The sequence below is a fragment of the Halichoerus grypus genome, chromosome 15, assembly GCF_964656455.1.
Source record: "Halichoerus grypus chromosome 15, mHalGry1.hap1.1, whole genome shotgun sequence".
In the NCBI taxonomy this organism is placed as follows: Eukaryota; Metazoa; Chordata; class Mammalia; order Carnivora; family Phocidae; genus Halichoerus; species Halichoerus grypus.
The window spans coordinates 51,895,833-51,914,257 of NC_135726.1; the positions used below are offsets into that span (position 1 = coordinate 51,895,833).

Sequence of the window (18,425 nt, forward strand, 5' to 3'; positions counted from 1 at the left end):
ATCTCTGTCTCTCTCTCTCAAATAAATAAATAAAATCCTTCTAAAAAAATATTTTATTTGTTTATTGCACACAGAAAAAGAGAGAACGAGCACTAGCAGGGGGGAGTGGCAGGCATAGGGAGAGGGAGAAGCAGACTCACCGCAGAGCAGGGAGCCCGATGCGGGGCTCGATCCCAGGACCCTGGGATCATGACCTGAGCCGAAGGCAGACGCTTAACGACTGAGCCACCCAGGTGCCCCATGAAAACCATCTTGAATCATAAGTCATATATGAACATACATGGAGTTCTGTGTGCAAGTAGTTTGAAGGACAATGGGATATTAGGAAGTAGGGCTAGAAACTAATAAAATATGCTCATGGTCTCATCTCAGTGCACAACAACAAGGTGGATAACAGAGCAGACAACAATTGCCCGATGGCTAAATCACCTACAAGATAAACTTTGGTAAAATACAAATTGGCGGAAACCTTCAGAACTTAAAAAATTACCCCAAATCATCCAATCCAATACAGATTGGATTTCAATGAGTTGAATTTAGTGGATTAACCTAAAGACAGAGAGAAATCAGTATTGTTTCATTTGAATGCCACATCTATACAAATACAAAGTAAGTAAAGGCCACCACCTCTAAAAACAAAATAAATGATTTCAAAAGCAGAAAGTGGAGGGAGAAAGTGAGTAGATAATTTCAAAGTGGGTACATGAGGAAATAAATCCATATTGTTGGTAGAGCTAGAAGCCAAACAGGAATAAAACCGGGAATAACTGTGCCAGGAAATGGGGGAGCGAGGGACGAGGTCTCCTTTTTAGTTTGTACAATTCAGTCCTGTTCCAGTACTTGTGTTAGCACAGCCTATGCGTTATGTCTGCCTTAGAGAACTTTTTGGTGGGTTCAGATGAGAGGAAGTTAGGGAGGGAATATGCTCCTTGAATGCGTTGCCCGTGGTTTCCCCCCCTAAAGTTACTTCTGGGAAGATCTCTCTAATTGTGCAAATTAAAAGGTCAGGTTTCCTTAATCCTTTCTGTTATTTAGCACTAATTTTTTTTTCCTTTGGTGTATTGATTTTGTAAACCATTGTAGTTTTGTTTGTTGTATTTTCTGTAGGATTTCTACATTCTGTTACACAGGATAATTGCCTAGAGCAGTTTCTCAGTGGAAGTTTTTCTTTCCTGCTTACGTCATTTCTGGCAAAGGCTAGAAACTATCTCCTACTCCGTGTGTCTAAATTGCTCTCATTTATCATGGCTGGCCTCGAACTCATCTTATTGCCCTCATACTGGTCCTCATTCAACATTTCCCAAGACACCACTGGAATTACTACTATCCATCCCGTGTCTGGAAGCTGGAAATTTACAGGGAAAGAACAACAACAAATTTAAGATTATTTTCCATTAAGAGAATATTAAGTTCAGGGGTGCCTGGGTGGTTCAGTCGGTTAAGTGTCTGCCTTCAGCTCAGGTCATGATCCCATTCAGGGATCCAGCCCCGTGTTGGCTCCCAGCTCAGCAGGGAGTCTGCTTCTCCCTCTCCCTCTGCCCCCTCAACTCATGTTTTTTTTTTTTCTCTCTCTCTCTCAAATAAATAAATAAAATCTTTTTTTAGAAAGAGAGAATATTAAGTTCCAACAAGGAAAGGGAAAAAGAAAGGGTGGAGGAAAAAAAAAACCAGAAAAACTAAAATAACCTGGAGTTTTCAGATCTGGCCCTGGTTTGCCAGGAGTATTGTTCAGGAGCTGGGGAGCTCAGCGGTGGATCTGGGAGGCAGGGAGAGGCCAAAACCCCAGGGAGAGATGCTGGCTCCCCAGGTCCTGGCTTCATTCCTCATCCCTCTGGTGTCTGGATGCCACTCTCCCTCCCTGTGCTCCGGGATGCGTTCTGCTGATGTGTAATGTGCATTGGTCCACGAGCGCAAATAAACCAGAGCAGATGTTTCAGAATCCAAGGCAGAAAAAAAACAGTGATGAGCCAGAAATTCAAGACTGCTCACAAATAGAAGGTAGTTGATGATGGATTGTTCCCAGGACAAGTGTTCTGCCAAGATTCTTGAGAGAGAAATGTCATCCCACAGGGAGAAATTAATCAGAGCTTATTTTTATCTAAACCAGGGAGCAAGTGGCAAGGAAAGCAGGCCAGTTCAACATCAGCAAGTAGCCAGTAAGTCTCTGTCACAGTGATAGAACTAGCCCACTAACGTTTACAGAGGGCTTAAAAGAATTACCTCGCTGAATAAAAATTGTGAGTTTTTCCAAACTGACTTTTAGGAGCGAAACTATCCAAGGCACAGGGAGTTGTATTGCTTTGCTTGGGTGAAAAAATAGAGAAAAAAATTAAGGTAGGAAAAAAATAGTCAACAATGCCGTCCATTACTCCTCAAAAATTTACAAATTACGACTCATAAAAATGAGAAGGAAGAAGTGAGTCCTGCAGACAAACCAAGAAATAGGTATATCGTTTACAAGGCCTAAAACCAGAAAAAGTTCCTGTTGTACTTTGAGGAGTGTACCTAGACCAGGGTGCCGGAGGTGGGGGGATGGATGCTTCATTTTATTTCCATAGTTTGGTGCATCTTATTGTTACGCTAATCTCACACATTCCTGCTGCTTCACAGAATTGTTTTGGACTCTACACAAGTTGCTGTGAGCCTTCAGGAAGTGAGAATGGGAGACCAGTTCCCTGCCTGTTTTGCCTTTGGACTCCATGCAAAACCACTTTTCAGCTGTGTGAATTAAGAAACTTAGAGTCTGGGGCGCCTGGGTGGCTCAGTCGTTAAGCGTCTTCTGCCTTCCGCTTGGGTCATGATTCCAGGGTCCTGGGATCGAGCCCCGCATCGGGCTCCCTGCTCTGCAGGAAGCCTGCTTCTCCCTCCCCCACTCCCCCTGCTTGTGTTCCCTCTCTCACTGTGTCTTTCTCTGTCAAATAAATAAAATCTTTAAAAAAAAGAAAGAAACTTAGAGTCAGGGGTGCCCAGCTGGCTCAGTCAGTGGATCATGAGACTTGATCTCAAGGTTGTGAGTTTGAGCCCCACATTGGGTATAGAGATTTCTTAAAAATAAAAGCTTTAAAAAAAAAAAGGAAGGAAGGAAAGAAGGGAAGGATGGAAGGGAGGGAGGATGGAAGGAAGGAGAGAGAGAGAGAGAGAAAGAAAGAAAGAAAGAAAAGAAAAGAAAAGAAAAGAAAAGAAAAGAAAAGAAAAAAAGAAAGAAAGAAAGAAAAAAGCAATCCTTGAAGCTGAGAATTGACCCGAGTTTATCATGGTGTTTGATAGTGATGGGTTGTAGAATATCAGCATGTTGATCATTAGATGTTCAAAAAGGAATTCATAGGGTGCCTGGGTTAAATGTCCAGCTCTTGTGGGTCTTGATCTTAGGGCCATGAGTTCCTGTGTGTCTTTTCTTTTTAAAAACAACCAGAGAGGGGACGGGGCCCCTGGGTGGCTCAGTGGGTTGAGCGTCCACTTCTTGGCTTTGGCTCAGGTCATGATCTCAGGGTCGTGAGATTGAGCCCCGCGTTGGGCTCCATGCTCCATACGTTGTCTGCTTGAAAGATTCTGTCTCTCCCTCTCCCTCACCCCCCACCCCCCATTCTCTCTCTCTCTTAAATAAATAAATAAATAAATAAAATCTTAACAAAAAAAAAGACACACAAAGAAAGCTGAATACATAGGTATAAATACAGTTACTTGGGGTAAATGCAATATAAAGCAAAGCAAGCCAAACCACATCAATATTTAAATGAAGTATAATTCAAAGCTATAATTTTCCAATGGGGCAAAAGAAGCTCTTCAGTTTGCTGAGTCCAATTCCTGAATAAGATCTACCAACACTAACAAGTTCCTAATCTGAAAGTGTTTATAAAAACAAAAACCGATTCCCCTTTACAATTAGATAAAAAACAAAACAAAAGTGTACCAAGACTTTTAAAAAACTCTGCCTAAAAAATGATTGGGTCATTAAAAAGGATATCGGTACAGGAACATTATTCGCCTGGGTTGGAGAGAGAACATTGTAAGGGGACAGGCTTCGGGTCAAGCAGAACACAGTGGTCTCCGCAGCCTTTTCCCATTGGTCACCTCACACACAAACATGGGGATCGCTTGAGTGTAAGCCTTTTTAAAAAAATGAATCTTGAGTGCTCGCTTCGGCAGCACCTATACCAAAATTGGAATGATACAGAGATTAGCATGGCCCTGCACGTGAGGATGACACACACATTCATGAAGCATTCCATATTTTTTAAATTAATTTTGAAATAAACTTAGAGTTTCAAAGACAGAGTTTCCATATACCCTTCACTCCACCTCCCCTAATATGATCCTCTTGCATAACCGGAGTACAATGATCGGAACTGGGAAATTAACATTGATGTAATACTGTTAAATAAACTCTAAGCCTTATTCAGATTTCATGAGGTTTTCCACTTGTATCCCTTTTATGTCCCAGGATCCAATATGCTGCACTTCTTATTACGTGTCCTTGGTCTCCTCCAAACTGTCAGCATCTCAGACTTTCCTGTCTCCTGTGACTGACATTTTGAAGAGTAGGTAAGTCACCTGTTCTTTTATAGAGTGGCTTTCAGTGTGGGGACTGAGATTCTGAATTTTTGGTGAGGAGATCCTGAAATTCATGGTGTGTCTTCTCCTGTGCATCATATCAAAGGGCTTGTGATGTTGCTGTTAGGTGTAATCACTATTTAGGTGTTTCATGTCCAGGTTTCTTCCCTGTAAAGTTATTCGCTTTTCCATCACCAGGTAAGTTGCATTATGCCTGTTAAGTCAATTACATTACTTAGATTCTTCGGCTGGTGTGGTGGTTATTTTTATGTCAACTTGACTGAGTCCAGGAACGCCAGAGTCTGGTTAAACATTATTTCCGGGTGTGTCTGGGAGGGTGTTTCTGGAAGAGATTAGCGTTTGAATAGGTAGACTGAGTGAAGCGGATGGCCCTCCTCAAGGAATAGATTTCTCTGCCCTTACATTTATGATCAAGGACTGGGCAATGCCGCAGATTGCAGAATTGCCTGGGAGCAGCCAAATGACCTCGGGGATTGTCTCGGAAGCAGATCCTGCCCACCCTGCAGTAAGCAGTGGTAAAGGAAAGGGGCTCTTCCAGCTGGTGGCTGAGCTTCAGCTTGGGGTTTGACAGCTCCTTCGTTCCAAGCAGCATTGAGAACAAAGACAAAACCCCATCCCTTGTGGAGTAGACTGGCACATGAAGCCCCATGACAGCAGGAGTTTTATTCCACTGGAGCCAGCTACAGAGGTACAAATCCTAACGGCCCCCTGAATAAGTACTTTGAAGTATTATGCATATCGTTGGACACCTGATCCGTGAACTGTGGTCAGGTAGGATGGGGTGGGTGGGAGGAACTGGGGCTCAGCCATCCTCTCTCTCCTTCTCTGCTCTATACTTAGGGGGACTGATGCCTGCAGACTGTTTCCCAGGCTCCAGTGTCAGCTGGCTTTGGGCTTGATTCAGCCTGCGGGGTGGGGTGGGGTGGGGGGACATGGGCAGGAGATTGGAAGAGGAGAAGAGAGACCAGGGTATTGTGGGGCATCCCAAGGGGATGGGAGCTGATAGCGTCAGTGGTGAAAGAATTCACCTGAGGCAGAACAAAGGAGATAGAAGTGTATTGAATACACCACAAGGGAGCAGCGGGCAGGACAGCAAAGGAGAGACTGGGTGCCACGAGGCGGTGGTGGCGAGGGGCTATAGTTGTAGGGAGGAGTGAGGGAGTTTGGGGACGTAAGGAATTTTCCCTTTTTTGGTAATCTTAGGGACTGTACCTGGTTGTAATTGGTCAGTTAGGGCCTATGGCTTAATGAGCCTGTGTGCATCAGCTTGGTGGTCGCTGTGGGCCCTTCTGGCTTGCTCAGGTTTCCGTTGCTCAAGCCTGTTGCCTAAAAGCAGCCTCTACAGGTATCTCTTTCCCCTGTCCCCCTGCCTTAGCCAGCACCTGTGGCAGCAGCTGCATCTCCCCCTCCCCAGCCCCAACCTTAGCCCCCCGACCCAGTCAGACCTGCCTATTCCAGTTTTCATTGGTGACTCCTTCCCTGGGCTCTGAGAGCCCCACCTCTTGCCTTTTCTTTCCAGTAAAGGGATGGGCATCGTTACCCTCTGCTGCTGATCTGGGTTACCACACCATGCCCTGCTTGACTCTCAGCTCCTCCATCCCCTGTTTAGCCAGTTCTCTGTATTAAATTCCTCTGTCATAAATACTTGAAGTGACTCCTGTTTTCCTGGAGAGACCCTGACCGAAACAGATCTCTGTAGAAAGCCATAGATTCGTGAAACTGGCAGGTGTGGTGACGGAATTAAGAACGACATGTATTTTAGAGAATGGAGTCAAGGTAAATATTACCATTTTGTTAAGAAGCTTACTGGTCACCATAAGCCAGAGATGAAAACCAGCATTACAGGGTCTCATTTACATACCCTTAACAAGGGAGAGGCTAAGAAACTCAACAACATCAAAAGTTACTTAGAGAACACGAGAGAACAGACAGGGATCTGTCAGACTGTGCCTCAGGACTCCTGGTCTTAGGGATACTGGAGACCCTGGGATAGGAATGTAGATAAAAATCAGCTGCTAATGTGAAGGAGAATTGAGAAAAAGGAAGAGCATCACGGTGCCATATTTAAAAGAAAAAAGATTTTATTTATTTATTTGAGAGAGAGAGCAAGCACGCACAAGCCGGGGGAGGGCAGAGGGAGGGGGAGAAGCAGACTCCCCACCGAGAGCAGAGCCCAGCTTCACTGGACACAATCCCGCGACCCTGAAATCATGACCTGAGCCCAAGTCAGACGCTTAACCGACTGAGCCACCCAGGTGCCCCTACAGTGCCGTGTTTAGCACTCGTTGGCATACTGGGTGGAATTGTGGCTAGACTAGGAACACCTAAATGAAGGCAATAGTGTGGCATGATGGCTTGGAGCTCTTTGGTGGGAAATATTGGGGAGCTCTTTGAATGCCTGAATTAAGCTACTGCAAGGACTTCTGGCAAAAAGTCAGTCTTTTATGTGGGACAGATTTTATTTTGTGGCAGACACACACCTTTTGCAATGGTTATCAGGGCAACTTTGGAAGAAGCTTATCTGGGTTTAGCTTAATTTTAACCAACAGCAACCTCTTGTTAACATGTTGAGAGCAAAGGGGGAAAGGCACAGAGGCAGGGATTTCTTGTTGAATCTCTTGCTGGTTAGCAGTCACCGCAATATAATGCTTAGAATCGGGTGCCTCTGTCAGGGCTTCTGGAAGAAAATATTTTCATTCCAGAAAGAACCTATCTTGTATGTAATACATGGCAGCCCTGTTTTGCAAAGATCTATACTCAACAGGCTGAGAGAAATACATGCTGCTCTGAGATTGGTACCAAGATAGGGGCAAACAGAGGGGAAAAGATAAGACAGAACAATTCTGTTGGAGGAATCTTCGGGGCAAGCATCATGTCTATGAAGCGTCTGACTTGGGTACCATCTACTGTGCGGAGGATGGAGGGACACCAGAAGACGTTTCCTTTCCCTCCTTGTCCTGATCTGCATTAGCAAGATTTGTAGATTTTGATCTTTCACAAATCCCGTTCTTCCCGATTTATGGTTTCTCCACCTTCTTTGGGGGATTTCAGATTTGACAGTTTTAACCTTAGGTGTTTGGGCTCATTCTGTCATTCTGTCTTCTTCCCTGGGTGGGCAGTGGAAGCTGTCACAGGTCAGCCACCTTGACTGTGAGGTTTTATAACTTGACGCCTGACCAAATGAAGGAGGGTGATTCCCCATCCTGTAAAGTGGTCATTTGCCCCAGCGAAGGTACTTCTGCTTCAGCAAAGAACACTGTGTGACTGTTGTCACTTGATAATGTTTAAATGATATAAGAGGGTGATGGTGGCCAGCCAGTGAAATCAAGGATAGCTTTGATTTTTATTTATTTAAGTAATCTCTAGACCCAATGTGGGGCTTGAACTCACAACTCTGAGATCAAGAGTCACATGCTTTTCTGACTGAGCCAGCCAGGTGCCCCCAGGACAGCTTTGATTTTTTTTTTAAAGATTTAATTAATTAATTAATTAATTAAGAGAGAGAGAAGGGGGAGGGCCAGAGAGAGAGAGAGAGAGAGAGAATCTCAAGCAGACTCTGCACCGAGTGCTGACCCTGATGTGAGGCTCGATCTCAAGACCCTGAGATCATGACCTGAGCCGAAATCAAGAGTCGGATGCTTAACTGATTGAGCCACCCAGGCGCCCCTGGATATCTTTGATTTTTAATCTAAAAGTTTATACTTGCCAATTGGGTTTATAAGGAAGTTGTTGGAAATAGATACATACATACATACATACATACACATCATACTTACATATCTATACTGAAAGTTGATCTTTACATTTTTCCCTATGCCCCTTATCTTGGGCTTGGATGAGCACTTCACAGTCTCCTAGAATCAAATAGGAGTTTCCCTGAATTTGAGAGACCTATGTCCTTTATTTCTAATTTTTAAATAATTTTGGAAATGAGAAAAGAGAAAAGCCCTCTCCCCTCCCCTCCAACATCCAGGAGCTGACCTGGCACCCCCAGCCAGGCTTTGGTGTGTTTTTTTTAAGATTGTATTTATTTATTTGAGAGAGAGGAAGAGAGCACAAGAGGGTGGGGGAGGAGCGGAGGGGCAGAGGAAGAGAAAGAAGCAGACTCCCTGCTGAGCGGACCTATATGGGGCTCGATCCCAGTACCCCGGGGATCATGACCTGAGCTGAAGGCATGCACTGAGCCCACGGAGCCACCCGGGTGCCCCAAGCCAGTGACTTTTAAGGAAGCCCTTCCTCAGGAAGCTCTTTGTCTGAGACCTATTTCCCTCCCCCTAAGTCATACATAGGCTCTAGTTTGGATCGACGTCTGGATATAGATTCTAAAAGCGAGTCAGCTCCCAGGAGAGGCAGTCACAGTCTAAGGATATTTCTCCCTATATTTCTATTTTGTTTCGTACTCATTTTTGTAATACTTGGTCTTATAAAAATGTGGGAAAGGTAGGTCTCAGCACTCCGATCTTCCTGGAAACTTTCCTCACACCGTGATTTAGCTTACTTGTGTATCTCTGTAGAATTTATCTTTTTTTTTTTTTTTTTTTAGTAAGGGAAAGGAAGAACCAGATACTCAGAACCCACTTGGGTGGGGTTGCTTGCAGACTAGCCAACAGGGCTCCCTCTGGTCCTTCCTGGTGTTGTTCCACTCTTCACCAGAGTGAGGCGCTGAGTCCCTGTGGAGAGGCAACCGCCTGGGGCTGTTGCCTGTCATCTGCAGCCTCTCCAGGCTCTCTCCAGGTTTACTAGCAGCTCTGTCTGGTTTCCTAGCAGCAGGGGAAACACCCTGTGCCCATTTGGGCCTCATTTTCATGAAGGAAAAAACGCTCTATTAAAACCAGGCACCTAGCCAGGCCTATTTCTGCAGAAGAGAGTTTCTAGCTCTCCCACCCAGAAGCTGGTGGTGGTAACTGGTAAGAATCCACGTTAATCTGTATCAGCCTTCACAGAACACAGATTCTGATTCCTGCGCAGTGAGACAATAGAAAAGAAACCCGTATATATATTTTCGTTCACAGTTTCTCTCAGATTTGTTTAGCAAAATGCCTCCTCAATCGGCGTTACTTCAGGCTGAATGAAGAAGATGGCAAGGGCAGACCTCTGTTGGGGCCTACAGGCAGGTGGGTCGCCCTCACGTCTCCATCAGGTGTCTGGGCAGCTGACCTAGGACCACAGACGTCTGTCCTCAGCCCTCAGATCAGTTTAGTCAACTGATTCATGGCCCCACTTGTGTGTGTGTGTGTACATTTATTTACTTATTAATAATTTAAGTTAGCTTGGGCTGAATTTTTTCAAGATTTTATTTTTTTAAGTAATCTCTACACCCCATGTGGAGCTCGAACTCACGACCCTGAGCTCAAGCGTTGCATGCTCTACCAACCGAGCCAGCCAGGCACCCTCATCTGCATATTTAAATGAAGCAAGCCTCAATATATTGGGTCAGATATGAATACCAGCAGAAACTTGGGCTTTGTATTTCATTATGTGGAAATTTTTTCCTAAAAAAAAGCATGGTACTTAAGAACACAGAAGTTTTTTTTCACCATTACTGCCAAAGCAATAAGATAATTAAAGTAAGACAGCTAAGCAGAATTACAAGTTTGTCTCTGAAACGGGACATAGCAGCAGTTCCTAAATTCTTGGAATATGGGGCGCCTGGGTGGCTCAGTCGTTAAGTGACTGCCTTCCGCTCAGGTTATGATCCCAGGGTCCTGGGATCGAGCGCCGCCATCCCCGCCCCCCCCCGCATCGGGCTCCCTGCTCAGCAGGAAGCCTGCTTCTCCCTCTCCCACTCCCCCTGCTTGTGTTCCTTCTCTCGCTGTGTCTCTCTCTGTCAAATAAATAAGATCTTTAAAAAAAATAAAAATAAATTCTTGGAATATATTCAGGACCACTTTGTGAAAATAACACTGCAAGGATAGAATAAATAAATTGACAAAGAAGAGAATTAATTGCCTTATGGGAAGAGATTTTTAACAGATTTCTGTGGCAGGGTGCTGTTTTTCCCCCTCTGGCTCCACCTCTTTCATTGTCTCTTGCTTTTAAAATTCTGAAGACTGGCCTTTTAAGACTCCGTTCTAGAATGTAACTACAGTTGACCCTTGAACAACACAGGGGTGAGACACCAACCTCCCGTGTGGCCACAAATTCACGTATAACTTTGACTCCCCCAAAACTTCACTGGTAATAGCCTACTGTTGGCAGAAGCCTTACAGATAACATAAACAGTCAGCTAACACATATATCGTATGTTTGGTGTATTCTATACTGTATTTTTACAATAAAGTAAGCTAGACAAAAGAAAATGTCATTAAGAAAATCATGAAGAAGAGAAAAGACATGTATAGTACAGGAAAAAATCCACACGCAAGTAGACCCATGCAGTTGTTGAAGGGTCAACTGCAGATAGCTTTAAGTGCACAAAATCGACATGTAGTGATAAGTGATAAGTTGCACTGGTAGAAATAAAGAAGGCTTTTCTGTATATAAGGTCATGGCATCTATAGAGACCATTTTATTTATTCCTTTCCAGTTTGAACACCCTTTATTTCTTTTTCTTGCCTAATTGCTCTGGCTCAGACTTCCAGTACTGTGTCGAATAAAAGTGGCAGGAGTAGGCCTCCTTGCCATGCTCTCGGTCTTAGAAGCTTTCAACCTTTCACTATTGGGTGTGGTGTTATCCCTGGGCCTGTCATATACGGCCTTCATTATATTGAGGCACATTCCCTTGATACCTAATTTGTTGAGAGTTTTTTTTTTTTAAACCATGAAAGAGTGTTGAATTTTGTCAAATGCCTTTTCTGTTATCTATTGAGATGATCATATGACTTTATCCTTCATTTTGGGAGTTGGGTGATAGTTTCACAGCAATATGAATGTACTTAATGTCACTAAACTGTGTACTTCTAAATGGTTAAGATGGTAAATTTTGTTATCTGTATTTTACTACAATAAAAAAATTGGGGAAAAAACTTTATTTTGAAAATAGGCCTATCTTTAATAAAATTTAGATCATAATAGCAATATGTGATTCATTCTTTGAGTAAACAAAGAATGAATCAAATTATGGGTTTTTTGGTGTTTTTTTTTTTTTTTTTGGTGGGGAAGGTGGGTGAAAGGATTAGAATTTTTCCTACAAAATTATTTCACATTTGACTTTTCTAACCTAAGTCATATTTTTGCAAAATTATTCTAAGGTGCCAACGATGTCCCCAAGGCCTCTCTTAACTCCTTCAATATTCACCTCATACTTTTTTAAAGGCTCATTGTGCCATTATCCTTGTGGATATTTATTTCTTCAAAAGTTAGTGTCTCAGATCCCAGTTGGTCAAGGGATTTGGGTGGGATTCCATCACTTTTCTGCCCGTCACTTACAAAGACTTTTTGTAACCAAGCATCTTTTGTAAGATCTGCAATTTCACCTTGCATCAGAGGGTCACAAAGAGGCTGGCCTACGAGGAAGTTCCCGTAATGAGAGAGGATTCACACTAGTAGTAAGCAGAGACATGCTTGGTTGGGACTACCGCATTAACGGTCAGTTTAATTTTTTTGTGACAACAGCTTTATTTCCCCACAAAGTCTTGTAATTGCAAGACCCAGATAATGAACTCTGATAACAAGTACTCCTGCAGCCAAGAACCTAGTGGTTTGGTAAATGTTTGTTGCTGTTATAGCAAACAAACAAAGATTGTGATAACCTTCACATACTTCAGATTTCCCTTTTAAGTTAAGCTGCAACATCAGTCCCTATTTTTTTCAATGCTAATTCTTTCTGAGTCCATTCCCACTTCCTACTGGTTACTTCTGTCACTGGATTCAGACAAGCCATGCACAACTGCCTAAATAATTCCAAAGACCCTTTGAACCCACCCATACCTGTCACTCCACTGATATTACCCTATTCCTCATATTTCCCCTGACTCCACCCCACATCGCAGCCAGAATGGCCATTTCATCCCACCTGGGCCCCTTTACTAGAGGCCCATTGCCTTTTGGAAATCAAACAAGCTCTTTATCATTTAGCATTCCACACTGTTGGCAGATCAATAAATGTGTTGAGTCAATGAACTGCCTGCATTTTCCCTACCTAGAATTCTACCACAAATACATTTCCCTTGAACATAAAAGGAAAGAGTCACAGAAAGTTAAGACCACATTTCACAAATGTATTCTATGGGTGGCTGTCTCATTCTCTTGGCTCTGGAAACCAATGCATGGTATTTTGCAAGACTGAAACAGATATTTTTAGAATTGTCCTCTTACGTCTTCCAAGAGAGGACCTCCACACTATCTTAATACCTGTGTCTCTGTTGAACCATCATTCCCACCAGAAGGTCTCTTAGAAATCTCTCTGCATATATGTGTGTGCGTGTGTGTGTGTATTTATTCTTTTTTGTCCTTCATTTTGTTAATGTGGTGTGTCACATTTTTGACTTCGTATGTTAAACCACCTTTGCATTGCAAAAATAAATCCCATCTGGGGGTGCCTGGCTGGCTCAGTTGGAGGAACATGCAACTCTTGATCTCGGGGTCATGAGTTCAGGCCCTGCATTGGGTGTAGAGATTACTTAAATAAATAAAACTTAAAAAAAAATAAATCCCATCTGATCATAGTGTATGATCCTTTTTATATGTTGTCATATGCTGCTGTTTTGTTGAGGATTTTTGCATCTGTTATATCAGGGATATTGGTCTGTAATTTTCTTTTAGTGTCCTTGTCTGGCTTGTCTTGTAAAATTAGTTTGGAAATAATTCCCTCCCCTTCAGATTTTTGGAAGAGTTTGAGAGGGATGGGTGTTAAATCTTCTTTAAATGGTTGATGGGGTTGCCTGGGTGGCTCAGTCAGTTAAGCATCAGACTCTTGATCTCAGCTCAGGTCTTGATCTGAGGGTCATGAGTTCAAGTCCCGCATTGGCTTCCATGCTGGGCATGGAGCCTACTCAAAATAAATAAATAAATAAATAAATAAATAAATAAATAAATAAATAAATAAATAAATGTTTGTTAGGATTCACCAGTGAAACCATCAGGTCATTATTGGTCTGTTCATCATTTCTGTTTCTTCATGACTAAGTCTCGGTAGATTGTATGTTTCTAGAAATGTATTAATTTCTTTTAGGTTATCCAAATTGTTGGCGTATACTTGTTCACAGTAGTCTTTTAAGAGCCACTGTATTTTTCTGGTGTCAGTTGTAATGCCTCCTCATTCATTTATACTTTTGTTATTTGAGTCCTCTCTTTTTTTCTTCATTAGTTCAGTGAAAGGTTTGTCAATTGTGTCTGTTTATTTGTTTTCCAAAAAACCAACTTAGTTTCATTGATTTTTTTGTATTGTCTTTCTAGTCTTCATTTCATTTATTTCTCTTAACTACTGACAGAACTAAAAGGAGAAATAAACTTAAGTACAATAATAGTAGGGCCAGGCATCCAAGTTCACAAAGCTCCTAAGTACCCCCAGAAAATCAACCCAAAGAAATGGTCTCCAAAACACATTTTATTTTATTTTATTTTATTTTATAATTTTTTTTTTTATTTGACAGAGAGAGACACAGCGAGAGAGGGAACACAAGCAGGGGGAGTGGGAGAGGGAGAAGCAGGCTTCCCGCGGAGCAGGGAGCCCGATGTGGGGCTCGATCCCAGGACCCTGGGATCATGACCTGAGCCGAAGGCAAACGCTTAATGACTGAGCCACCCAGGCGCCCCACCAAAACACATTTTAATAAAACTGCCTAAAATCGAGGGAATTTTATTTCTTTTTTTTTAAGGTCAACATAAGTTTAAAAGCAGCAAGAGAAAAAAAATCCTCACAAATAAGGCTATAATGGATTTTTCAGCTTAAATTCTTCAAGCCACAAGAGAATGGGATGATATATTCAAAGTTCTGGAGGAAAAAACCTGCCAAGCAAGAATACTTTACCTAGCACAGGTGTCCCTCAGAAAATAAGGTGAGAGAAAGACTCCCAGACAAAAGCTGAGAAAGTTGATCACCAGTAGACCTGCCTACGAGAAATGCTGAAAGGAGTATTTCAGGCAGAAGTAAAAGGACATTAACCAGTGACATAAAAACATACTTAACGACTAATAGCCCACTTTTGACTGGAAGCCTTATTGCTAACATAAACAGCTAATTGACACATATTTTGTGTCTGTTATATGTATTATATACTGTATTCTTAAAATAAAGTGAGCTAGAGGGGCGCCTGGGTGGCTCAGTTGGTTAAGCATCTGCCTTCGGCTCAGGTCATGATCCCAGGGTCCTGGGATCGAGTCCCACGTCGGGCTCCCTGCTCGGCGGGAAGCCTGCTTCTCCCTCTCCCTCTGCCTGCTGCTCTGTCTGCCTGTGCTCTCTCTCTATCTCTCTGTCAAATAAATAAATAAATAATCTTTAAAAATAAATAAATAAATAAAGTGAGCTAGAGAAAAGAAAATGTTATTAAGAAAGTCATAAGGAAGAGAAAATAAACTTACAGCATTATACTGTATTTTTTTTTAATAAAAACCCATGTATAAGTCAGCCTGCACTGTTCAAACCTATATTGTTCAAGGGTCAGCTGTATAGAGCCAGATTCAGAATACTCTGATTCTGCAATATGATGGTGTGTTAATCACTTAACTCTAGTTTAAGGTCAAAAGACAAAAGTGTTAAAGATAACTATAGCTACAATAATTTGTTAATGGATGTCGTATACAAAAAGAGGTAAGCTATGTCATCAAAAGCACAAAATGTTGGAGGGGGAGTAAAATGGTAGAATTTTTGTATGCCCTCAAAGTTCAGTTGTTATCAGCTTTAAATAGACTGTTACATCTGTAAAATGTCTTATGTAAGCTTCGTGGCGATCACGAAGTAAAACCTAAAGTAGATTCACATAAGATAAAGAGAAGGGAATCACAGCATACCATTATGGAAAATCATCAATTCAGAAAGAAAACAGAGGAAGAAAGGAACAAGGGAACCAGAAATCAACCATGAGACAGTAAGATGGCGTAGTAGTCAAGAATTACTTTAAGTGTAAAGAGATTAATTTCTAAACCAAAAGGCATGGAGTGGCTGAATGGATATAAAACCAGACCCAAGTATATGCTGTCAACAAGGTACTTTAGTATAAAGGTTGAAGGACAAAAGTATTAAAAATAACTTTAAGGACACATGTGGGCTCAAAGTGGAGGCACAGAAAAAGGTAATTTTTTATTATTATTTTATTTTGAGAGAGAGAGTCCATGAGCATGAGGGAGGGGAGGGGCAGAGGGAGAGAGAATCTCAAGCAGACTCCATGCTGAGCGTGGAGCTGGATGCAGGTCGACTTCATGAAGCTGAGATCATGACCCGAGCTGAAGCCAAGAGTCAGACGCTCAACCAACTCAGCCACCCAGGCGCCCCAGAAAAAGATAATTTCATGTAAATGAAGCCAACAGAGAGCAGGGCTAGCTATACTTACATAAGACAAAATAGACTTTAAGTCAAAAACTGTAAAAGAGACCAACACCCCCTCCCAAGTCCCCTCCCAAACTAACAAGAGAGAAAGAAGGTCATACTATAAGGATAAAAGAGTCACTTCATCCAGAGTATATAACTATTGTAAATAGCTATGTACCTGACACCAGAGGACCTAAATATATAAAGCAAATCCTGACATGTCATTAGGGACTTGAAGCATAATGAACCCAGCAACTAGGAGTTGCCCAACAAGGCCTGCTGGCATCTGTCGTATCTCTTAAGTTAGGAGGCCATACAGAAGAAGTACAAGCAAGTCCAGTACCTGCTGGAAAAGCTTCTCTGGATAAGTTAGAGTCTGAAGAACATATTTTTGCAACAGAAGCCCATGGATATTTAATCGCAAAAGGTGTTTCCTAGAGCAAGTCAAGAATCAAGGGTACCTCCGGGACAGGGCACCTCCCTGAGGTGATTGGCTTAACACGTATCAGCAAGGGTGGAGAATGAGGATGGAGGGACAGGAGGACAAGGAGCAATGACTGAGACAGTGGGCAGACCATAAAATGGAGCATTTGGGAACATGGCAGTCAGACAAGGCCTCTCAAAGGTGTGAACCCCAGGCTCTTCACCGCACAGACTCCAATGCCTGCCCCAGCCTTCCTTTCCAAGCCGCCGTAGGGGAAATTGATTTTCTTCGGTATCTTTCTCAATGAGAAAACATCTTTCTTTTTTTTCTTTTTTTTTTAAAGATTTTATTTATTTATTTGACAGAGAGAAACACAGCGAGAGAGGGAACACAAGCAGGGGGAGTGGGAGAGGGAGAAGCAGGCTCCCCGCTGAGCAGAGAGCCCGATGTGGGGCTCAATCCCAGGGCCCTGGGATCATGACCTGAGCCGAAGGCAGACGCTTAACGACTGAGCCACCCAGGCGCCCCGAGAAAACATCTTTCTGGGGCGCCTGGGTGGCTCGGTTGGTTAAGCGACTGCCTTCCGCTCAGGTCATGATCCTGGAGTCCCTGGATCGAGTCCCGCATCGGGCTCCCTGCTCAGCGGGGAGTCTGCTTCTCCCTCTGACCCTCCCCCCTCTCATGTACTCGCTCTCTCTCATTCTCTCTCTCTCAAATAAATAAATAAAATCTTAAAAAAAAAAAAAAGAAAACATCTTTCTGCTGCAAAGAAGGAGGAACCAAGAAATTACGAAGCGCAGGCAAGGAGACGAATGTAAGAGTTGAACCACTGCGGAGATTAAGTCCGCAGGGTTTCCTCAAGGGGAGTGGCCTGGACACCCAAACTCCCCGCCTCCTTTCTCTCTCCCCACCCCTATTAGAAACTATTTCTATTTGCAAATGACATGATCATCTTGTACATTAAAAATGCTTAAAGAAGCTACTAAGAACTATAGAACCACTATAGAACTAACAAACGAAGTAAGCAAGGTTGCAAGGTACAAGACCAACATATAAAAACCCATTGTATACGCTAGCAAAGAACCATCTGACATTGAAATTAAGAAAATAGGGACAACTGGGTGGCTGAGTGGGTTAAGCATCTGCCTTTGGCTCAGGTCGTGATCCCAGGGTCCCACATCGGGCTCCTTGCTCATTGAGGAGCCTGCTTCTCCCTCTGCCTGCTGCTCCCCCTGTTTGTGCTCTCTCTCTGATAGATAGATAGATAGATGATAGATAGATAGATAGATAGATAGATGATTGATAGAGATAGATAGATAGATAGATAGATAGATAGATAGATGATTGATAGATAGATAGATAGATAGATGATTGATAGATAGATATAGATAGATAGATAGATAGATAGATAGATAGATAGATAGATAGATAGATAGGTAGATAGATAAAATATTTTTAAAAAAGAAATTAAAATAATTCTACTTACAACAGTACCAACAATAATAAAATACTTGTTAATAAATTTAACAAAAGAAATGCAGAACGTGTACACAGAAAACCATGAAACTGTTGAAAGGATTTAAAGAACATGTAAATAAATTGAACTACATCCGTGTCCATAAATTGAAAAACAATACTGTTAAGATGCCAGTGCTCCCAAGTTGACCTATAAATTCGGTGCAACCCCTATCACAATTCTAGCACGTTTCTCTGCAGAAATTGACAAGCTGATCCTGAAGTTCATATTGGAATGTAAGGGACTCAGAATAGCCAAAGCGAAGAGGAACAAAATTGTTGAACTGACGCTCCATGATTCTAAAGCTTACTACAAAGCCTGAGTAGTTAATTCAGTGTGGTAACGACCTAAAAGATGCACATATAGATCAATGAACAGAATCAACAGTCCAGAAATAAACCCATATATTTATGGTCAATTAAATTCCAACAAAAGTGCTATGACAAATAAGGAAAAGAATAATCTTTTCAACAAATGGAGCTGGGAAAACTGGGTGTCTATATGCA

The 18,425-nt window shown here is 42.4% G+C and overlaps 1 protein-coding gene and 1 non-coding gene across 10 annotated transcripts in view; both read left to right on the top strand.

The window, feature by feature from the left end:
• The first annotated feature begins 4,130 nt into the window (after nt 1-4,130).
• LOC118534486 (U6 spliceosomal RNA) lies at nt 4,131-4,235 on the top strand. Its single transcript, XR_004916686.2, has one exon. It is a non-coding gene; the product is annotated as a U6 spliceosomal RNA (small nuclear RNA).
• Nucleotides 4,236-4,409: 174 nt separating this feature from the next.
• Nucleotides 4,410-18,425, top strand: part of HIF3A (hypoxia inducible factor 3 subunit alpha) — a 60,273-nt gene continuing 46,257 nt past the window's right edge. For 8 of the 9 annotated variants that reach the window (XR_013444248.1, XR_013444249.1, XM_078063069.1 and 5 more), the window contains exon 1: nt 4,410-4,542. Coding sequence is in view for 6 of the 9 variants with exons in the window: in XM_078063069.1 (XP_077919195.1) it covers nt 4,433-4,542 (110 nt within the window). In the remaining 3 variants the exon portion in view is untranslated. The remainder of the gene's footprint in view (nt 4,543-18,425) is intronic. The other variant, XM_078063076.1, reaches the window with a different exon arrangement.